Source organism: Equus przewalskii, chromosome 3 (genome assembly GCF_037783145.1).
Source record: "Equus przewalskii isolate Varuska chromosome 3, EquPr2, whole genome shotgun sequence".
Lineage (NCBI taxonomy): Eukaryota > Metazoa > Chordata > Mammalia > Perissodactyla > Equidae > Equus > Equus przewalskii.
Window position 1 is genome coordinate 103,548,349 of NC_091833.1, and position 17,902 is coordinate 103,566,250.

General features: G+C 33.7%; 1 protein-coding gene across 4 annotated transcripts in view; it reads right to left on the reverse strand.

Annotated features, from left to right (window-relative positions):
- The window catches only part of SLIT2 (slit guidance ligand 2), a 358,529-nt gene that overhangs the window by 125,877 nt on the left and 214,750 nt on the right, over window positions 1-17,902 (reverse strand). For all 4 annotated transcript variants that reach the window (XM_070613088.1, XM_070613086.1, XM_070613087.1 and 1 more), the window contains exons 5-6: window positions 16,161-16,232; window positions 4,402-4,473 (exon numbers count right to left, since the gene is read on the reverse strand). In XM_070613088.1, the coding sequence (XP_070469189.1) occupies window positions 4,402-4,473; window positions 16,161-16,232 (144 nt within the window). The remainder of the gene's footprint in view (window positions 1-4,401; window positions 4,474-16,160; window positions 16,233-17,902) is intronic.

Sequence of the window (17,902 nt, forward strand, 5' to 3'; positions counted from 1 at the left end):
TCTCTGTTGTAGCAGCTAATATTCAGCTCTAATGGACTGTTGCTGTGCTGTAATGGAAGGCTGCCAAACACTGTGATTTTCTCAAGAGAAGCTAGAAATGGAAAATTTTAGATCAGTCCTCCTAATTTGCTAATTTTTCTTTTCATTTTTTTTGGTGAGGAAGATTGCCCCTGAGCAAATATCTGTTGCCAATCTTCCTCTATTTTGTATGTGAGGTGTCACCACAGCATAGCTTCATGAATGGCATGTAGGTCTGTACTCGGGATCCAAACCTGTGAATCTGAGGCCACCAATGCAGAGTGCACGAACTTAACCACTACCCGACCAGGCTGGCCCCCTAAGTTTTAAATACTGACAGCTAACTCAAATATTTCAAACAGTCCATGGGCCAAATCTATTTGGGCTAAGCAAGATATATTTGCCATTAGGCCAGCTGGGGACTGCGGTTGTCAATGGCGGGATATGGGGTGTTCAGGGTTTGAGGGATTAGGTTAAACTTTTCAGTAAAGTAGGGAACAACAGCTACAGATATAGAACACCCATTGACTCTCTTTACTATCCAGTTTTGAAATGTATTGAATGACATAAGAACTAATCCAAGTGATTTGGATTAAGTCACATAGAAAAAAACCCCACTTTATGGAGGACCTATAAAGCATTGAATTGGTTGACTCATATTATCCAGAAGCTTGTAGCATTTTCCCATACTCAAGTGATTTTTTTCAAATGCCATTAAAATATACCCTGATGTTTGAACTAAAAGGTTTTACTTCTCAAAGGGATTTGCTTTCAAATGATCCCTTTTCCCACTCTCAAAATTTATGCTGACTTTATATGGCTAAAATCTTCAGAGTACATAGCATATTGAAATATGACTTTGGGGATAACATTTTTTTTAAAGTAATTCACACTCAGCAGACATGCATTAATTTTGAACCATAGTTTCTTACAATTCCACATAAAAGAGAGTTTTCATTGAATGCTGAAGCCAGTGGCTATCAATTTGAAAACTTTTCTCAAAATGTGAATTCACATAATGCAATTAAAGAAATAAATTATGTTGGCATTTTTATTCGGTATTGAAACTGGCAAAGCAATACTGATACTGATGCCTGGTAACTGAACAATATGTGGAACCAATGAAATGAAATTATTTTAAAACTAACAATAAATGTAAATGTTAATTAGGTATGAGGTCATGTATATGCTATGGTCGCAATCAACTCCTATTTATATATTGTACTTCTTTATTTGTGAACATTTTTTCCTACATGAAAGTCTATTTCTATGTTCAACCTCAAGATTTTCTCTTTGTGGTGAGAACATATTCTTATACAAAAGATATTTTGGGGTGTAAATATTAAACGTTAGTCTTGGCAATCAGGTAGGCCCTCTCGAACTTAGATCTTGATTTATTCTTTCTTATTGCCTTAGCGTCAAGCGTAGGATTTATCAGAGAGTCTGATATTTAATGGATATGAATCCCTATGTTTCAATTCAATTAAATTATGCCCATTCTATGGAAAAGGAAAAAGAAAACATAAGACTAGCAACTCAAGGAATATATTTCATTTCTCAATCTAGCATCCAAAGCAAAAGAAAACACTGATCTAGGTTTAATTACCAATGTTATTTTTGAGATGATATCTTCATATTAAGAAAATAAACAGTCTAAATCCTACTAACCAGAATTCCACAATAAGGCCATGAATATATAAGAGATAAACTGCCTCCTTGCTTTCACCTGCCTTGACTTTTCCTTCTTGAACTTTATTCACTTTCTCTACCTTAATATATATCCTAATCTAACAAATTTTCATAATGGCCCAGGCTGATCACTCCCATCTTCTCCAGTTTGGCCTCAGTGTATTCACACATTCACAAATGGTTCATGGAATTAAAATTTAAAACAATCTGAAGCATTGGGAATCTGAAATTTAAGGTGAAGTGCAAATTAATTAATCCTTCATTATTTCCACATAAGAAGAAGATATACACTAAAGAGTAAGGGATGGCAAAAATATGCAAAACTGACAACTTGCATTCTGGAACGTTTCTGAGGGTTACTCTAAAAAAAAAAGCCCCCGACTAAATGTTTATAATAGGCAAACTTCTGGTTTACCTGACAAGAAATTTGGGCTTAAGAAATTCCAGTTTTTTCAGTACTTTATCCAATTTTGCCTTAAATTCTTTATCAATTCTTTCTCGACAGGTTGTATGAATGATGAGGATTTTAAAAATTAACATACATTAAAAGACCGTCTGCTTGACTTTATGAAATTCTAATATCAAGTATTTAAAAGATTTTGAAGGAAACTTACAATTTCTTATATTATGTGCTAATTTTAATTACTTTTTTAGACAACAGACTCTGACCGTTACGCATCTCTTTGAGACATATATAAGCTCCTAAAAAGAGTTTCCAATATTTTGGATTTTGATTTTAATTTGATGAACTATAAAACCTTTATCACTCTTTGGTGTGTTTCATGGTAGTGGGTCTTGCTAAAGTCACATTTTAGATATTCTGATAACATGACAAGCAAAGTTTGAGGTGATTGTGTTTCCATGAACTTACTGCTTCTAAAAACAAAGATAGTTTAGAACATATAAGCAAATGAATAGTTCTTATATTTGTGGGTAAAGGGTTTTCAATGCATAGCACAGTGCTTGGCACACAGCGGGTACTCAATGTATAGAGAGAGTACTCTTTCTGTCTCTCTACAGAGGGAAAGAGTTCACAATATATTATATATATGAATGATTCCATGTCTAGTAAGTCTTTAAGCTCTTTTATTTTAGTAACAAACTACTTTGTGGGATTTTAATTCATCCAAAATATTCATCAAATTTTCCATAAAAAGATTGGCATCATTCATATTCCTAGTTAGGAGCAATGACTAAGTAACAAAATATTTTTGGCTTGATCAGCTCTATTCAATTAAATAACACCTGTGGTAGTCTCTTCCTAGACAAAGTTTAGTGACATTGACTACGGTTTTGACATCAGACTACTATCTGAAATCACAGTTATCCGGACTCTGAAATAGCATCCAAGTGCTTCGTACATTAAAAATGGCTCTGGAACACAATTGAAAAAGTGGCCTTATAACTACAAAGTGTATGATAAGCACTTTGAATGTTTTTCCTATAGAAAAGGACAGTTATCCACGAAACAAAGTATCTCTTTTGTGGTTGGAGAACAGTATATATTCTTACAACACAATTTGTCTCAATCAACTCATTCTTAAGTAAGTCTTTAAAAATAATTAATAACTTAGAAGCACATGACACAGCTAGAAATTCTATTCATTTACTCGCAACTAAAACCAAAACAATATAGAAAATAATGCTAACATAAGCCATTCTAGTTGACACATTAAACATTTTTCAGAATTACATTCTGCTCCTCAAATTCAATTTACAAAGCAATAGAGTCTTTTTTCAGGAGGATTTCATGATTCCTGGATAACTTTTAACACATAGATTAAATATTCAAAACTTCTTCATAATTTAATTCAATTTTGGATTTCTGAATAATTGAGTCAGGGATGAATTACGGCATAGAAAAATATTTTATTTTGGGGAGAAATTTGCAAGTATACCGAAAAAGCTAGAGATGTGAATCTTTGGAAAAAGATTCCAGAAGAGTAGAGGTGGCTTAAACCGTTTTAGTAACTCTTGTTTTCACTAAAATTATTTTCAATATAATTAACAATTTCATTAAAATTATTTTACTATTTCAAAGGTCTGTAGAGATTACTCACTTGCCTCTAACCAATTTTGTCAGCCATATCTATCCAGCAAGGAAAGACAGAGGATGCCAATTATAATTCAAATCTGTGTGTTGTGCTTTACAAAGTCAGTAACGAAGACTTTGAAAGGGACCTAATGGGTGGTATATTAATATTAGAAAGTAGATTTCAAATAATCTTACAAAGATGATATTGTCTAGTTAAAAATGACATTTTAAAATGAGAAAACGTCTTTACATTGCATAGCAACCACAAAATATACCAATATATCAGCTACCAACGTTTATTTTTTGTTGTAATTTTTCCTATACAACTGATGTTGTCTTAATACTTAGCAATTTTGAGAATTCTTACAAATCCTGTGAGTGAGAATATTTTACTATAAGGAGAAACACTTAAAAGACAATAAGTGTGAATGTGTGAGTGTCCTTCCCAGACAATTTTACCTAAACATACAGATAGGATATGCAAGGTTTTGCACAATCACACATTTCGACTCTTCTCTGTATTCACCATGAGTTATTTAAGGCATCTCTTTAGGAGACCATTTTGACACAAGGTTTTAAGCAAGTAGATAAGCTTCCACATCAGCACTCCCCAGACACAAAGCTCCCGTTAAAGAGTAAGAGAAATAAGCAGTACTTACAGCACTTCCAGGTCCCGGAGAGCCCTAAATGCCCCATCTTCAATACAGCTGATCTGGTTGTAATCCAGTTGCCTGTTAAATAGATTAAAAGAATATATGTAAAAAGCTGAAGACTAGCAGGGTTAGGTGAAAGGAAGTCTCCTGAAGGGTCTACGGAGTCCTGGCTGCACTAACTGAAATGCTTTCACGAACACACTCATCTCCTTAAGAATGTCACAAGCCATTCCGGCCTCAGTGCCGCCACTGAAATCTCTTTTTGTTCTGAACTGTCTGTGCAAATAGCAGCCCTTGGAAAGCTCCAGTAAATAATAACTGCACCTTATATTAAATGCCATAGGAATGCAATTTCATTACATCAAGAAAAGCTATCCATTAAGAGCTTTCAGCGTCATCTTGCTGAAACAATTTCATTAAGGTAAAGGACTGTAAATCACTTAATGTCACATGCACCCCTCAGTGACCTAACAGAATCCATTTATCAGAGAAGCCCAGCTGCATGTTAATTTCACTATCCTTGGCAAGCAAGAGCAAGACTACTTTTAGGTTTTCTTCTTTTAAAAGCAGTTTTCCTTCGAGAACTCCAAATCAAGAAAGAGAAATGAGGTCCCATATATTTCCCTGCTAATTTCAACCAGGAATACACTTTAGAAAACTAGCAGTTGTTCTCTATTAAACTTCACTATTCTTATAATTTGCATTGTTTATCATTATATGCGAATTCTCTATACTGTAAATACGGCATACTTTTCAGTTAAGGAACTTCCCGAATTATACCACTCTCCAGAAAATAAGTTTTTAAAACTATTAAGAAATTAATAAAAAATTCTTACTTCTCTCAAAGATGCTAATTTCAGCCCCAAAAACTAAGACACATATACGGCAGCAACATTGTTAAAATACTACACATATCAATGGTAAAAAGTTTAAAAGCCGTATCAGTTCCTTCTACATAATACAAAATTCAAACAGATGAATCTTCTTCTGTAGCTTAAGTACTCATTTGTTAAAATTCGAAGATGAAAAGAAAAGGCTGCTCCAAATTTGGTTAAGTCTGCTTTTTCCTGTCACTTGTTTTTGGAATTAAAATTTCCTTATTCATACAAAGGAATTCATCTGGTTGAAATGAACAGCTAAGTAATAAATCCTATATCCTCTCTGTCCTATCCTTTCTTTCTTCCTATTTTTACAAAGAAGCAGTTGTTGTTTAAACTAGTAGATTGATGCTTAGCAATATTATTCTGCCAATAAAGAAAAAGTATTTTAATGCTTCACTTGAGATCAAAACAAAATGTTCGATGACATAGTCAGGTGAGCTGTCAGCTCTGCATGCATTGGGAGGGAAGGCAGACATACAAGGTAAGACTATGATCATAATACAAATGGATCTCCTCCTTGTTTCAAGTTCGGAATTCACTAAAAGGGCTAATTCATATTTGAGGTCTGCTCTTAAAGAACTGTTTAAACATGCCCATAACATAGTTGTTTCTCTCACAAGACTCCTGAATAAAGGTGCAATGATTTAATCCAGTGACTTTCAGAGGGGCCTCTTCAAATTCCTTACTTTAGAAATTATGTACATAGAGAATATCTCATGAAATGTGCATCTCATTTTTAAGAAGGTCTCTAGGGGACACAATAACACGGGAGACTACCTGATGTCATGCAAATGGTACAATTTAGGACATACAATACACAAAAAGGCAAACCCTGGAGAAGATACAATTTTATTGCTTTTATAAACTAAGGTTTTCCCCAAATAATAGCTACCAGCCGTGCTACTATAATAGCCCAAAGCATTTCCACTTATTAGGAAGTAATACAGAAATATAATTTTATTTTCTAAGAAGACTTTTAAAGCCTCATGATGTAATACGGCTGCTGAGGTTCCAAGAAAACACTTACATTCTTGAGCACTTTTGATTTTTACGGATTAAATTCATTTAACAATTAAGTTAATAGCCTTTTTATTTTAAAGTGCTAAATATATATCTACACTACTATTCTCTAACCTCTTGAACAATTTATCAAAGCCATTTAAATTAGTACAATGGCATGAAGTGTTACCCTTGACATACTACAAAAGAGAAATTGTTTCCAGACAAATTGGCAAAATCTTTTAATGCTATCAAATTTGCCTAATGCAGTCTCCAGGTTAATCTGTAAAAGGGTGTGCTGTATGTTTGCCCATATCTTATTATCCTTAGCTGTCAATGTATAAATCAGTGCTGACACAGCTTCTTTTAAATCATGCATACCATACACAAAGGCGAAGCCCCAGCATGCCAGAAAGCACTCAAGCAAATCTTGTCCTACAAGGTCTGAAAGGCAGATTACTTTCCCTATACCACCAGAAGTCGAGACTCTGCTGGAAACTTTGGTAATTTTACCCCTCTTTAACATTGCTTGTGATTACAAGCTTCTGATTCTTAACAGTAATCTAAGTCCTTTTTGGTGCAAAAACATTAAGACTAATTTGCTCTCATAGGACCAAAGTTTTCTTAAAAGTTTTCCAAATGCCATCATATCTCAGTCCACATATCTTCTAAGAATGAAGATATTTTATGAAAAGTTACTCATATAAAAGGACCATCAAAATCATAATGAATAATTTTTTCATCAATTGGTGGATTTTGTTATATTCAAAGGAATGTTTATGGAAAGTGTTGTGCCCATGTGACTGCTCATGAGAAAATTTCTCTGCACAAACCTCCATTTGTCTGCATATGGTTCAAGATAAACAGTGTCAAAACTACGCATAAGCGTAATTTATTTCAGGGTTTCTGGACGATTTTTCTGCACCTTGTTTCTCTCACCCTGCTCACTTCCTTCCCCACTACCTTTCAAACCCTGGGCACTTCTGCTTTCTGTAAACAGGGAAAGATCTGTTCTCAGCCAAGCATTTAGTGACAGGCTGACCTTGTTTAGATGTGATTTCTAATTGTGCCATGAAATTATTCTGAATTAAGGAATCAAGAGGAAGAGTTACTTTTTTCCACTCTCCAAAAAGTAACGTTACAAGGATTCAGCCAGATATAGGGTAAATTTGTTGATCTCTGGTTGATAAGCGCAGGTACATTAGGGACAACTTTAGGATCCTTTTCTGGCACAGGGGTCACTTGCCAGGGAGAAGCAAGCTAGCACTTTTCTTATTTTCTGGAGAGAAAGAATGGTATAAATAGTACCATCGGCTGTTTCTTTCAGACCTTCAGCCGATGTATCCTAGCATAGACTTTTGTACCTTCTCCGCCTTATTTCCTACCTCCACTCCTCCCCTCTGCTTCTGCTCAAATTCCAAATCCCCTCTCCATCTGATCCTTCACTGTCCCAGTTTGTAAGTGTATGTTTTGAAGCTACTGCTTTATTATTAATTTCATGAAAAAGATGATGTTAAAAAGACTAGATAATCTTCAAGCTATTTCACAGCATTAACATTCTGATTCTCTTTTTAGGGGTAACTACTCCTCTTACCATGCTCTAGAATAACTCTAGACTGCCCAGTCTAATTTTTACTAGTGCTGGTAAATTTAGTCTTAGACAATGCAGTGTGTCTTTATTCAGAGACGTTACTGTGTGCCTCACATACATAGAATTTGTAAAGCTGATCTGATTTTCTTTAACACTAAAAATAATGTAGCCTAGTTTCAGATTTTGATTAATTCTAGGTATGAGAGACAATACATAACACTGCTAAACATAAATTTTAAAAATAGGCATATTAAATGACAAAAGATTGAACATTTGCTTAGTTTGCATCTTGAAATATAACTGGAGACATTGCATTCTGTTCCTCCTAAGTTTTATTTCAGAGAATTCCACTTTTAATTTTTTGAAATTTAGATACCATACCGTGTCTGAATTAAACATGTAAACCTACCTGCCTGCATTAACTTCAGGTGGTTTTGTCCTTACCTATAGAAAACTCCTATTTTACTGCAGGATCCAAGTAATAAGATCTTATTACTAATGGATTTTCTTTTTGTAAGAATTAGAAAACCATAAAACATGCTTAACTCAGAAATCATTAAAGATTTTTCATGGTTAGTATTGTCTCAAAGAAAGGTAGGGTCTGTTAATGTCTCAACAAAATTATACTATGCTCCAGTTTTCCAGTTTTTTAAAGCTACTAGAAGATTATTTCATATTCATATTTCTATTGTAAAATGGAAAACGTCAAAAATTTATTTTTGACTTAAAATACATCAAAGTGATTAGGATCAATATGAGAGAATAACACTTTGCTGTTTGGAAAGTACTCTGATAAAATATATAAATTAAATGGGATAAAAAGAAAAAATGCTGTTAAGGACACAGGCATGATCCGTTCTATTTCTTTCCTTGTGTATGTAAAATTCAAGTTAATATGAGTGCTTAAATATATAAATCTTATTCTAACAATGATTACTTAAGAAGCAATCCAAGATTTTTTATAACATATAAAGAGCCTAAGAATGATATAAATTGATCCTAAATGAAAACCCTAGACAGAAGTTTCTGTAACAATATAGTTTACCTCAGCATAAAAGCACATCAGTGTTAACCTGAACATTAGTGAAGAAAACAACCAAGGTAAGGACTATTCTGAGGAATGCAAAATAATTTATGTAATTTGAGAATTAAACCCTTTTGCAATCTTTCAAGCAACATTTTGTTTTTCTCATCAGAATAATAAATCTCAGTATTTATTGGAATAATCTTTGGTGTAAAGTTATACCCACTTGCTAATTTATTGGGAAGAGGCAAAACAGCCCTAAGAGAGATGGGAAGAAAAAACGGAGTAAAGACAACTAAGTTGACCTTCACATTCTGGTAACTCTACGTAAATTAATCAAAGGTGGTAGAAAATGAAACTGACAATAATAATTGCTTACATTTATTGAATGCATAGCAAATGGCAGGATCTCTAGATATCTCATCTTATTATTCCTCTCAGTAACTTGAAAAGGTACGTATTATCATCATTCCGATTTTATAGATGAGAAAATGAGGCTCACAGAAGTTCAATAACTTATTCAAAGTCGGAGCAAATATTTGGTGAAACCTTGATTCAAATTTAAATGTACATATTGCTGAAGTCCCCACTCAAGACGTAAGTGGCTAAAGAAACAGATCAGGAGCTATACATTCTGCAAATGGGGGTTTCGGCTAATCTCTGATGGCCAAGTGTCAAGGAAGAAGCCAGCAGATGAAGAATGCTATATAATGTCAGAGAAAGAAGAGATTATCATAGACTGAAGTAGTCATGTGTGAGGGAGGAAAAATCTTCATCCTTAAAAAATAGGTAGAATCCAGAAAGTCAGAAAATAGAAGTGGGTATTCCCCATCAAGGGGAAAGGTTCGCTAAAAAAAAACAAAACAAAAACAAAAAACATTTGTGAGCAGAGGCTCTACAACGTTCACAGTAAATGTTTGCAAGGAAGAGGTCATTTTGGCTTGAGTAAAGAGCTTGTATGCAGATTCAGTGGCAGAGGGGGCTAGAAGCCTTGGTGGAAGTCAGAATGTTAGGACTTGTCAGAATATCTAAAGATATGATGGCATTCAATAAAAATCATTGCTCTCTCAGGGGAGAGTCTATATTTCTTCAGACCTTGTAGAACTATGACAGTATTCTGCTATGTCCCCAGGGCTTTGCCATAGTGCCTATAACAAAGTGTGTGTGTGTGTGTGTGTTTAATAAACTGAATGATTTTAAGCCAGGTAGTGATGGGATAAAAAACAATGCATTACAAAAACAAATCTGGCCTGCAATGTTAAAGTTATCTAATGAGAACACAAACTGGAGATCAAAATTCAATTAGCAACCTATTGCAATTGTTCAGAGGTAGCAAAATGTGGCTGTTCAGTGTTGGGGAAGCAAGAAACCCAAAGACATATTCTATATCAAGGACAAGATGCCAGCCACAAGAGGATCGTGCCAATTCTTACTTTATACATATGTGAATTGGATTCCCAACTACTCAATTAGATTTTCTTGTGTTTTGTTTATTTTATTTTGGAAAGTATTTATGAAGATATATTACATAGACTCATTTTTACATAAGAGAATGACATCACTGAAGGAAAACTGCTAAGATACCCTGAAGATAAGGCAAAATGCAAAGTTGGAGAGGTTAATGGTAGCATACTTGTCTGTAGTTGTTGGAGATTATCATAATTCAGCGTGCTTTTAGAGTGAATGCAAACCAGGCAAATTACAGGACCATGGACAGTTCCTATGGTGCCAATAGCAGCGCTGCTGAGTTCCTGATACATTTTACATTTACCTGTCCGGACAACCACTGGTTGTCCCTTATGTCTATAGACAGCATTCTGGATGTTAATTGGAGCTCTGGCTCTCATAATATGAAACTCAAATTCATTCATTATCCATAAAATAGGACCATTTCTACAGGTTTGTTTAGAAGGTTCTATGTCCCACTGAAGATCTGTGGCATTTAATCTAACACTAAGGCTAGTGGGTCCCTTGAGTGAGAAACCAAACTCCACTTCAAAGTCTCTTTAGCCTCAGGCTTACAGAAAACACTCTGGGAAGGAGCTTGGGGTGCTCAAAGTTACAATATAAATTTGATATCAATGGATTTTATTTTTATGATAAGTACGTAATAATGACAAGAAATGTAATGAACTAAACATGAAAACTACCCGATTGCAGTAGACATTTTGCAGTTAAGACAATTTATACAACAAAGCTAAAGAAAGTCTTGCATTTGCATGGTAAACTACATAATGCACTCTTCTCATTGTTACATATTGATTCTATGTTATGTGAACAACCCTGGTTTGTTTTTTGTTATGGAATAGCAGATGATACAGGAAAAAAAACCAGTAGAGAGATATATAAAAACAGAGAAGTGTAAAAAATAAAAGTAAAACACTAAGTGTACTTAGTATAGAACTGTGTATTTTCCTTCTATGGATTTTAGTTGATCCATCAATAAACTAAATTGATGATGACAGAGTTCCTGAAAAAAAAGAAAATTTCTAAATAATATAAATAGCTGTGTAACAACACACAGATTAACTCTCCCTCTCTGCTGTTTGACAAATCTTCTTATTCCCAATAACCACTGCACCACAAATTGGGTGATTTCTTTCCTAAAATTTCATGGACATACATATTTGTTTCCCAAATGATACTATGACTTAGAAAGAACCAAGCTAAATCGTCTTGTAACTTAAACCCTTGTCCATAAATTTATGTATGTAAAAAAAGAATAAATATAAATATTTACCCTAATCTATTTTTTTTTTTTACCAACAAGCAGTTTTCCTGGAAAAGGAGCATAAGACTCATAACGAATGTAAGGTTAATGCAATTGAGATGATGCAAGCAAATGAGAAAGGGATGCGTTTATTTCTGAACTAAATAGTAAAATTTGACTGGAACATTGAGTACATTTTGAGGACGTATTGCAAAATGAAAGAAGAAAAAAAGCTAGTGTGATTTACTTTGCACAATATGTCTAAAATAATGTTTGCTGGAATTTAATTATTTTAACTATTCATATTGAATTCACTAAAAAAACTAATGGTAAAGTATGGTAGCTTTTGCTTGTGTGACATGAATAACAACCAGCCATCTAATTAATTTGTAAGTTCACACATTTGTGGTTTCTTTCGATTAAATTCCAGGATAACTACAACCAGAAATGTTTTCTCATAGAAATAAAGAGACTTGGGAAATTTTTTATATTCATAAAATACATACCTAGAGAATAAGCTTGCAAGTCTTAGCAATAAAGCAAGGTTTAATTTTCCATTATTCTCCTAAATCAGTCCATTTAAATGGAAATATCTCATAGATAACTGTAAACAAATCAGTGGCACAATATAACATCTTTGTTCAAGATACAATCAGGCAGAAGCAAAGGCTGTATTGCATCAGTGTTAAATATATTAAACATATATAAAAAGTTTAAAAGAAAAGTCATATAAACATTGATTATTATTTTGGTGAGGCATCAGTTGGTAATGATATGGTAGCAATACTTTAATTCATACTTGATTGGGGAGTTTAAAAACACAGACGCAAACCCTATGGAAAAGAGCTGCCAGTGATTATTACATATGTTATAATTTAGCTGATATTTTAATATGATTTTGTTATTCTCAGACCTCACCATCTAAAATGTCGGGAAAAAGAATGTGGTTTAAGTTGCAGCTGGAGAAAATCAGGTAATAAAATGTAAAGGTTTAATCCAGTTAGGAAATTAATAGAGATAAGCAAAAAAGTTATGGGAAGTCCTCCCTGGAGATGTTTAAGAGCAAGATAAATGTCCATCTGTCTACAACAGTTTTAGTGTGGCTTGCCTGAAGGAAGAGAAATAAGATCTGCTAATTTGCAAAATTTCCACAGCATCAATTTCATATTGTCAGGATGCTGCCTTGAGCATATTTAGCCAATCCGCAAGATTAAAGCAAGTGCTTCCAGTGGAAATCTTCTGATAACTGGAATTTGCTGTGAATAAGGACTGAATGTGGTAAAGCCTATAAATGTATTACAGTGCATCAGACTTTTAGAAGTGCTATCACCTTAATGCAACTAAAGCAGACATTCTGTCTAGTCATCTGTTTTCTTTTTACTCTCTGAATGATCTGGAACAGTAGCCATCGTCATGCAGGACTGTCCAAATTGTAAGTGCATACACTAGGATGATAAACGAGACAAAGCACTGTACCTCTCCTTCCCACAATGAATATCAATAATATTAATACTGTTAATATTAATATTTATGGGCTTTTATTAATTACTCGAAGACTTATGGCTACCAGTTTAATAATAATATTACTTAAAATTTACCCACAGTTTTAACTTATTTTACTAGATATTGTCCTTAACCTTTTTTTTCCTCAAGTAGATTAGCCCTGAGCTAACATCTGACACCAATTCTCCTCTTTTTGCGGAGGAAGATTGATCCTGTGCTAACATCTGTGCCCATCTTACTCTAGCTTATACTTGGGACACCTGCCACAGCATGGCTTGATAAGTGGTGTATAGGTTCAGGCCCTGGATCCAAATCAGTGAACCCTGGGCCACTGAAGCAGAGCAGGTGAACTTAACTGCTGTGCCACTGGGCGGGCCCCCTTCTTTAACTTTTAATGATAAATCTAAACTTCGTATAAAGCTGAATGAAACCAGATTTTTTTAAAACTCTTTTTTAATTACAGAAAAATGACTTTTAACTGTAAAATTCTATAAAATTGTAGCTAGGATCCTGATTAATCAAATCAACCAATAAATGCATTGTGGTATTTCCATGTTGCTCTAATGGTCTTTCACATTGTTATAAGGAAGGTAGTGAGAACAGACGGAATAAATTGTGAGATTAGTAGGAATAAATTTTAACTTTTCATAGCCACTTTAATAAATTCTAACCTCCCCAATCTACCCTCACCTGCCATGACTCACCAATATGCAATACGAAGCAATCTCCCCAAAGAATCCTTTGTATTTTCTTTAGGAAATCTTTCCTACAGCATTCTCTGATAACTTCAAGCAATACTTTTCTCTCTTTCTTCCTTCAGCACCTATAGCACTTAATATCTTGTTTATAAATCAGGGTCTTGTGTGTATTCATTTAGTACTTTCTAATATATTTTCTTTTTCCATTTTGTCGCTCCATGTCTAACTGACCCATAGTAGACATGGTCTATCTTATCCATGCCTAACATTAAAAATTACTTCATCTTCTCTTTCTCATCTTCTTAGTCTTACCTTTTTCAGGGCTAACTTCTAGCAGTCGACTAGTAAATACTTGCAGAATGAAACAATAAACTTTATTACATAGCATTTTACTGTTTCAAAAGGTTTTTCACATACCTCCTTTCCCTAATAACTACAACAAACCGAAGCAATTATTATATTCACTTTATAGACGTGAAAATGAAGGTTCAGTGAAGTTTACTGATTTGTCATGTCTACAAGTCCAGTAAACAGCAAAAGATCCCATGACTCCAGAGCTAAACTCATCCCACTGTATACATAATAACTGCCTTTGAATTTGGTGGAAAAATGATGCATGTGGGCAAATTATTTTTTTAATTCTCCTAAATCAACATTGCATTCTTCATAGCACACTGGTTGGCATCTCGCCTTTTTTTATCTGAACTTTTAAAATCACATTTTTTAAGAATAAATGAAGAAAACATCAGGAAGAATCCCACCATGACTGGTATCTCAGTCCCAGATATATCCTTAATATGGAAGAAGGGTTACTTAGAGACTTGGATTCCCTGAATATCTTACTAAGAAGATTAAAAGCCACCTGTTTTAAGGATTTAGAGATAATACTATCGTAAGATTGCAAGCGGTGGTCAACTGTAGCCATCACTATCCTTTTACCACAACACATAGGCAACTTGAGAAGCTGCTACGTGGGGGTCTTTATCTTGTTCTAACCAGACGTAAGAGACAGAGGCAGTTGTGAACAACTACGTCACTGAATTTACCTGCACACTTCCCCAAGCCCTAGCTAGAGAAGATAAAAAGAAAGCAAATCAAATTGTTTTAACATGTAAAAAAAAATCATAAAAAGCTAGAGCCAGGATTTTAATGGCTCTACATATTTATATCTAGAATATATATTTTCTATATATATCCTGTATTTTTCTGTCTTTATCTGTACTTTTAGAAAGTACAAATTTAAAACAAAAACCATTTACATTGAGGAGAAGTTGCAGAGGCCAAAACTTGGAGCTTTATAAACAGTCGCCTTCTTTAATAAGGGAAAACACCTGTCTCAGTTTCACTACTGAGAAAAGAATGTCGGATCCCACCATGGAGAATTCTGAATAGAAGTTAATTCTTGAAAAAGTGCCTGCCCTGTTTATTGCTAGCTAAGAAATATTGAATTCCTGACAGTTAATCTCAGCACACCGAGACATTTTCCCCTACATTTCAAGCTAATGTAAAAGCTAAGGAAAACATTTCATGTCCTAGCATTCTCGGTCAATCAAAAACCATCATTTTCAAAGGCTAATATAGCATTTTAAAATTTATAAAGATATATATTGACAATATTATGATTTTCATTGAGATCTTAAATCTGATATGTACCATCAGAGCTACGGGCACTTACAAAGAACACTTCTACGCAAGACACCAGATTAAAGATTTATCAAGGGAAAATACAGAAACAGTCTTCTTTATCTTCTTTCTTTTTTTCTCTTTTTAAAGAAGGCTATGCATATATTCTTTCATAAATATATGAGGGGAAAAGAGTGTAAGAAAAATATTCACACAAAGGGTAAAATACAATTTTCTTATTCTCACACTTTTGGCATTTAATGAAAATGGTGATCTAAAAGCTATATATATAAAAAAGGCTGTAGCTCTACACTACAGGTATCTCTAACAAGAAAATACTGTCTACTCTTTCCAGAAAAAACAGTTTATATTCTGCATTTCCAATAAAGACAGTTAACAACTGAAAAGGGAGTTATTGAAGTACACTGACAGTAAAAGGGAAGAAAATACATTGTAAATATCTTTTAATCAAATCATTTCATTAGATTTCACAAGATTAATCACAAGCTTTGAAGAATGAGTTTGGTAACAACTTCAGTTTCACGACATCTTCTAAATGAGAATCTCTTCAGATAGCTAGTGAAAACAATTTAAAATGTATTGTTACAAGCTCTCCTAAGCAAGTATAAAGTTATATAGAGCTTTCACCATTTTTTCTGACACCTTATTTAATATAAATTTAGCTTTGAAATGGATAACTTAAAAAAACAGTATAAATTAGAAAAAACATACTTACAGGTTTTTAATGTCAACTGCCCCACGGAAAGCCTTCCTTGGAATTGCCTGAATTTGATTTTCACTGAGATCACTAAAAATAACAACAAAAAAAGATCAAGTTATAAAATATAATTTAAAAATTATTTTAATCAATGTGTTTGAGAAGTGATAGGGCATTTCTTAAAAAAAGCTAAAAAAATACTAAAAGGATCATAATTAAATCCATAGCATTAGAGATCATAATTAAATTCATATCATTAGATGCGATTTCTAGTATAAATATTTCATATTTCTAGTATAAATTAAAAAGTTAGACTAAATGGTTTCTTGAAGTACTTTTCCAGATCTTTACTTTTATAATAAATTTCAAAATACAATTCTCTTAAATTTAAGAATCGATTCAATTCTGTGTAATAAAACATTTCTCTAAAACAAATAGTAAATTATTCATAACCCAATTTCAAGGGGTTCTAAAGTTTTAGTACTTGATATTTCTGCAACATCCCTGAACATAACTTACAAAGTATATAAAGGAAGAAGTCCCTTTTAATGTCCTCGAGAAGAGTGGGCAAAAACTGATAAAACCTGGGCAGTATGATTAAGTTTTCATAGCACTTTAACTAATCTTGAAAATGGAACACAGCAGTACTGGCCCAACAATAAAACCAACAGTTCCTGCATGAAATATTAACAGCAGACTGATTTAAAACCTTCTTTAAATAATTCTATTATGACCATAAACACAGACTGTCTATATTTGCATTTTAATTTAATTGAGAAATACATTTTAATCAAAGGAAAACAGCACTTTTTGAGTTGGACTGAGAAGTTTGTAAAAAGCACTCATCTCAGGAAATGGATCATTATTTTTCCTTCAGACTTCAGCTGCAATTCTGTGAGCTCGCATAGTATTATTAGCCTTAAAAGGAGGATATAAATACACAGGCAAGAAATGTCACTGAAAACAGAAAATGCTCATCTAATTTTAGGTAACACCACCACACAGCAGAAAGTTGAAGTATAAAGTAACAATGATGGTGCTAAAATTATCATTAAAATTCTAAAATAAACGATGCTCACGAAGAAAGATGAAGCCACTGACCACAGGTGCGTAGCTGATGAAAACAGAGCCATTTTCCAATTATGTGGAGGCGTACTGGACAAATTCATGCACATCCTCTCCCCCAGTGCTTCTTATGACCAGACTTTGTTGTTCACACACTTGTGGCCACGCCACAGAGATAACTGGCAGATACAGAGATTTAGTGTGTGGTCGTGACCTCATTAGCACCAAGTTTTAAACAACTGAGATTTGCACTTATATCTCAATATCTGCGATGTTCAAACAAACAAAAAAAATGTTTACTAAGCAATTTGTAAAGAAATAAATGTTGGTCTATTTAAAGAGTAAAGGTCTTTAGCAAAAAAGAAAAAAGCCCGCATATTTTATTTGAAACAATAAATGTACAATATGTGCTTATGCAGGAGTTAAGGCAGCCATCCATTTCCTAAGCGACGTAGCCCCATAACTGCTTTCAATAGTTTCAGTATATCCCTAAGAGTAATCAAACTTCATTTCCTTAAAAATTGCTTATTTCTCCAGCTGGTCATTGATTCAGACTGATTTCCTTCCTTTGTTTAATTACATCGAGTTAAGAATGTTTAACAGTATATATTTAAAAGCCATGATGTTAGAAAGAGTGTTCAAAGGAGGCTACCGAGCAAGGAGAAAGTAAAGAGAGATACTGGAGAAGGAAAAAT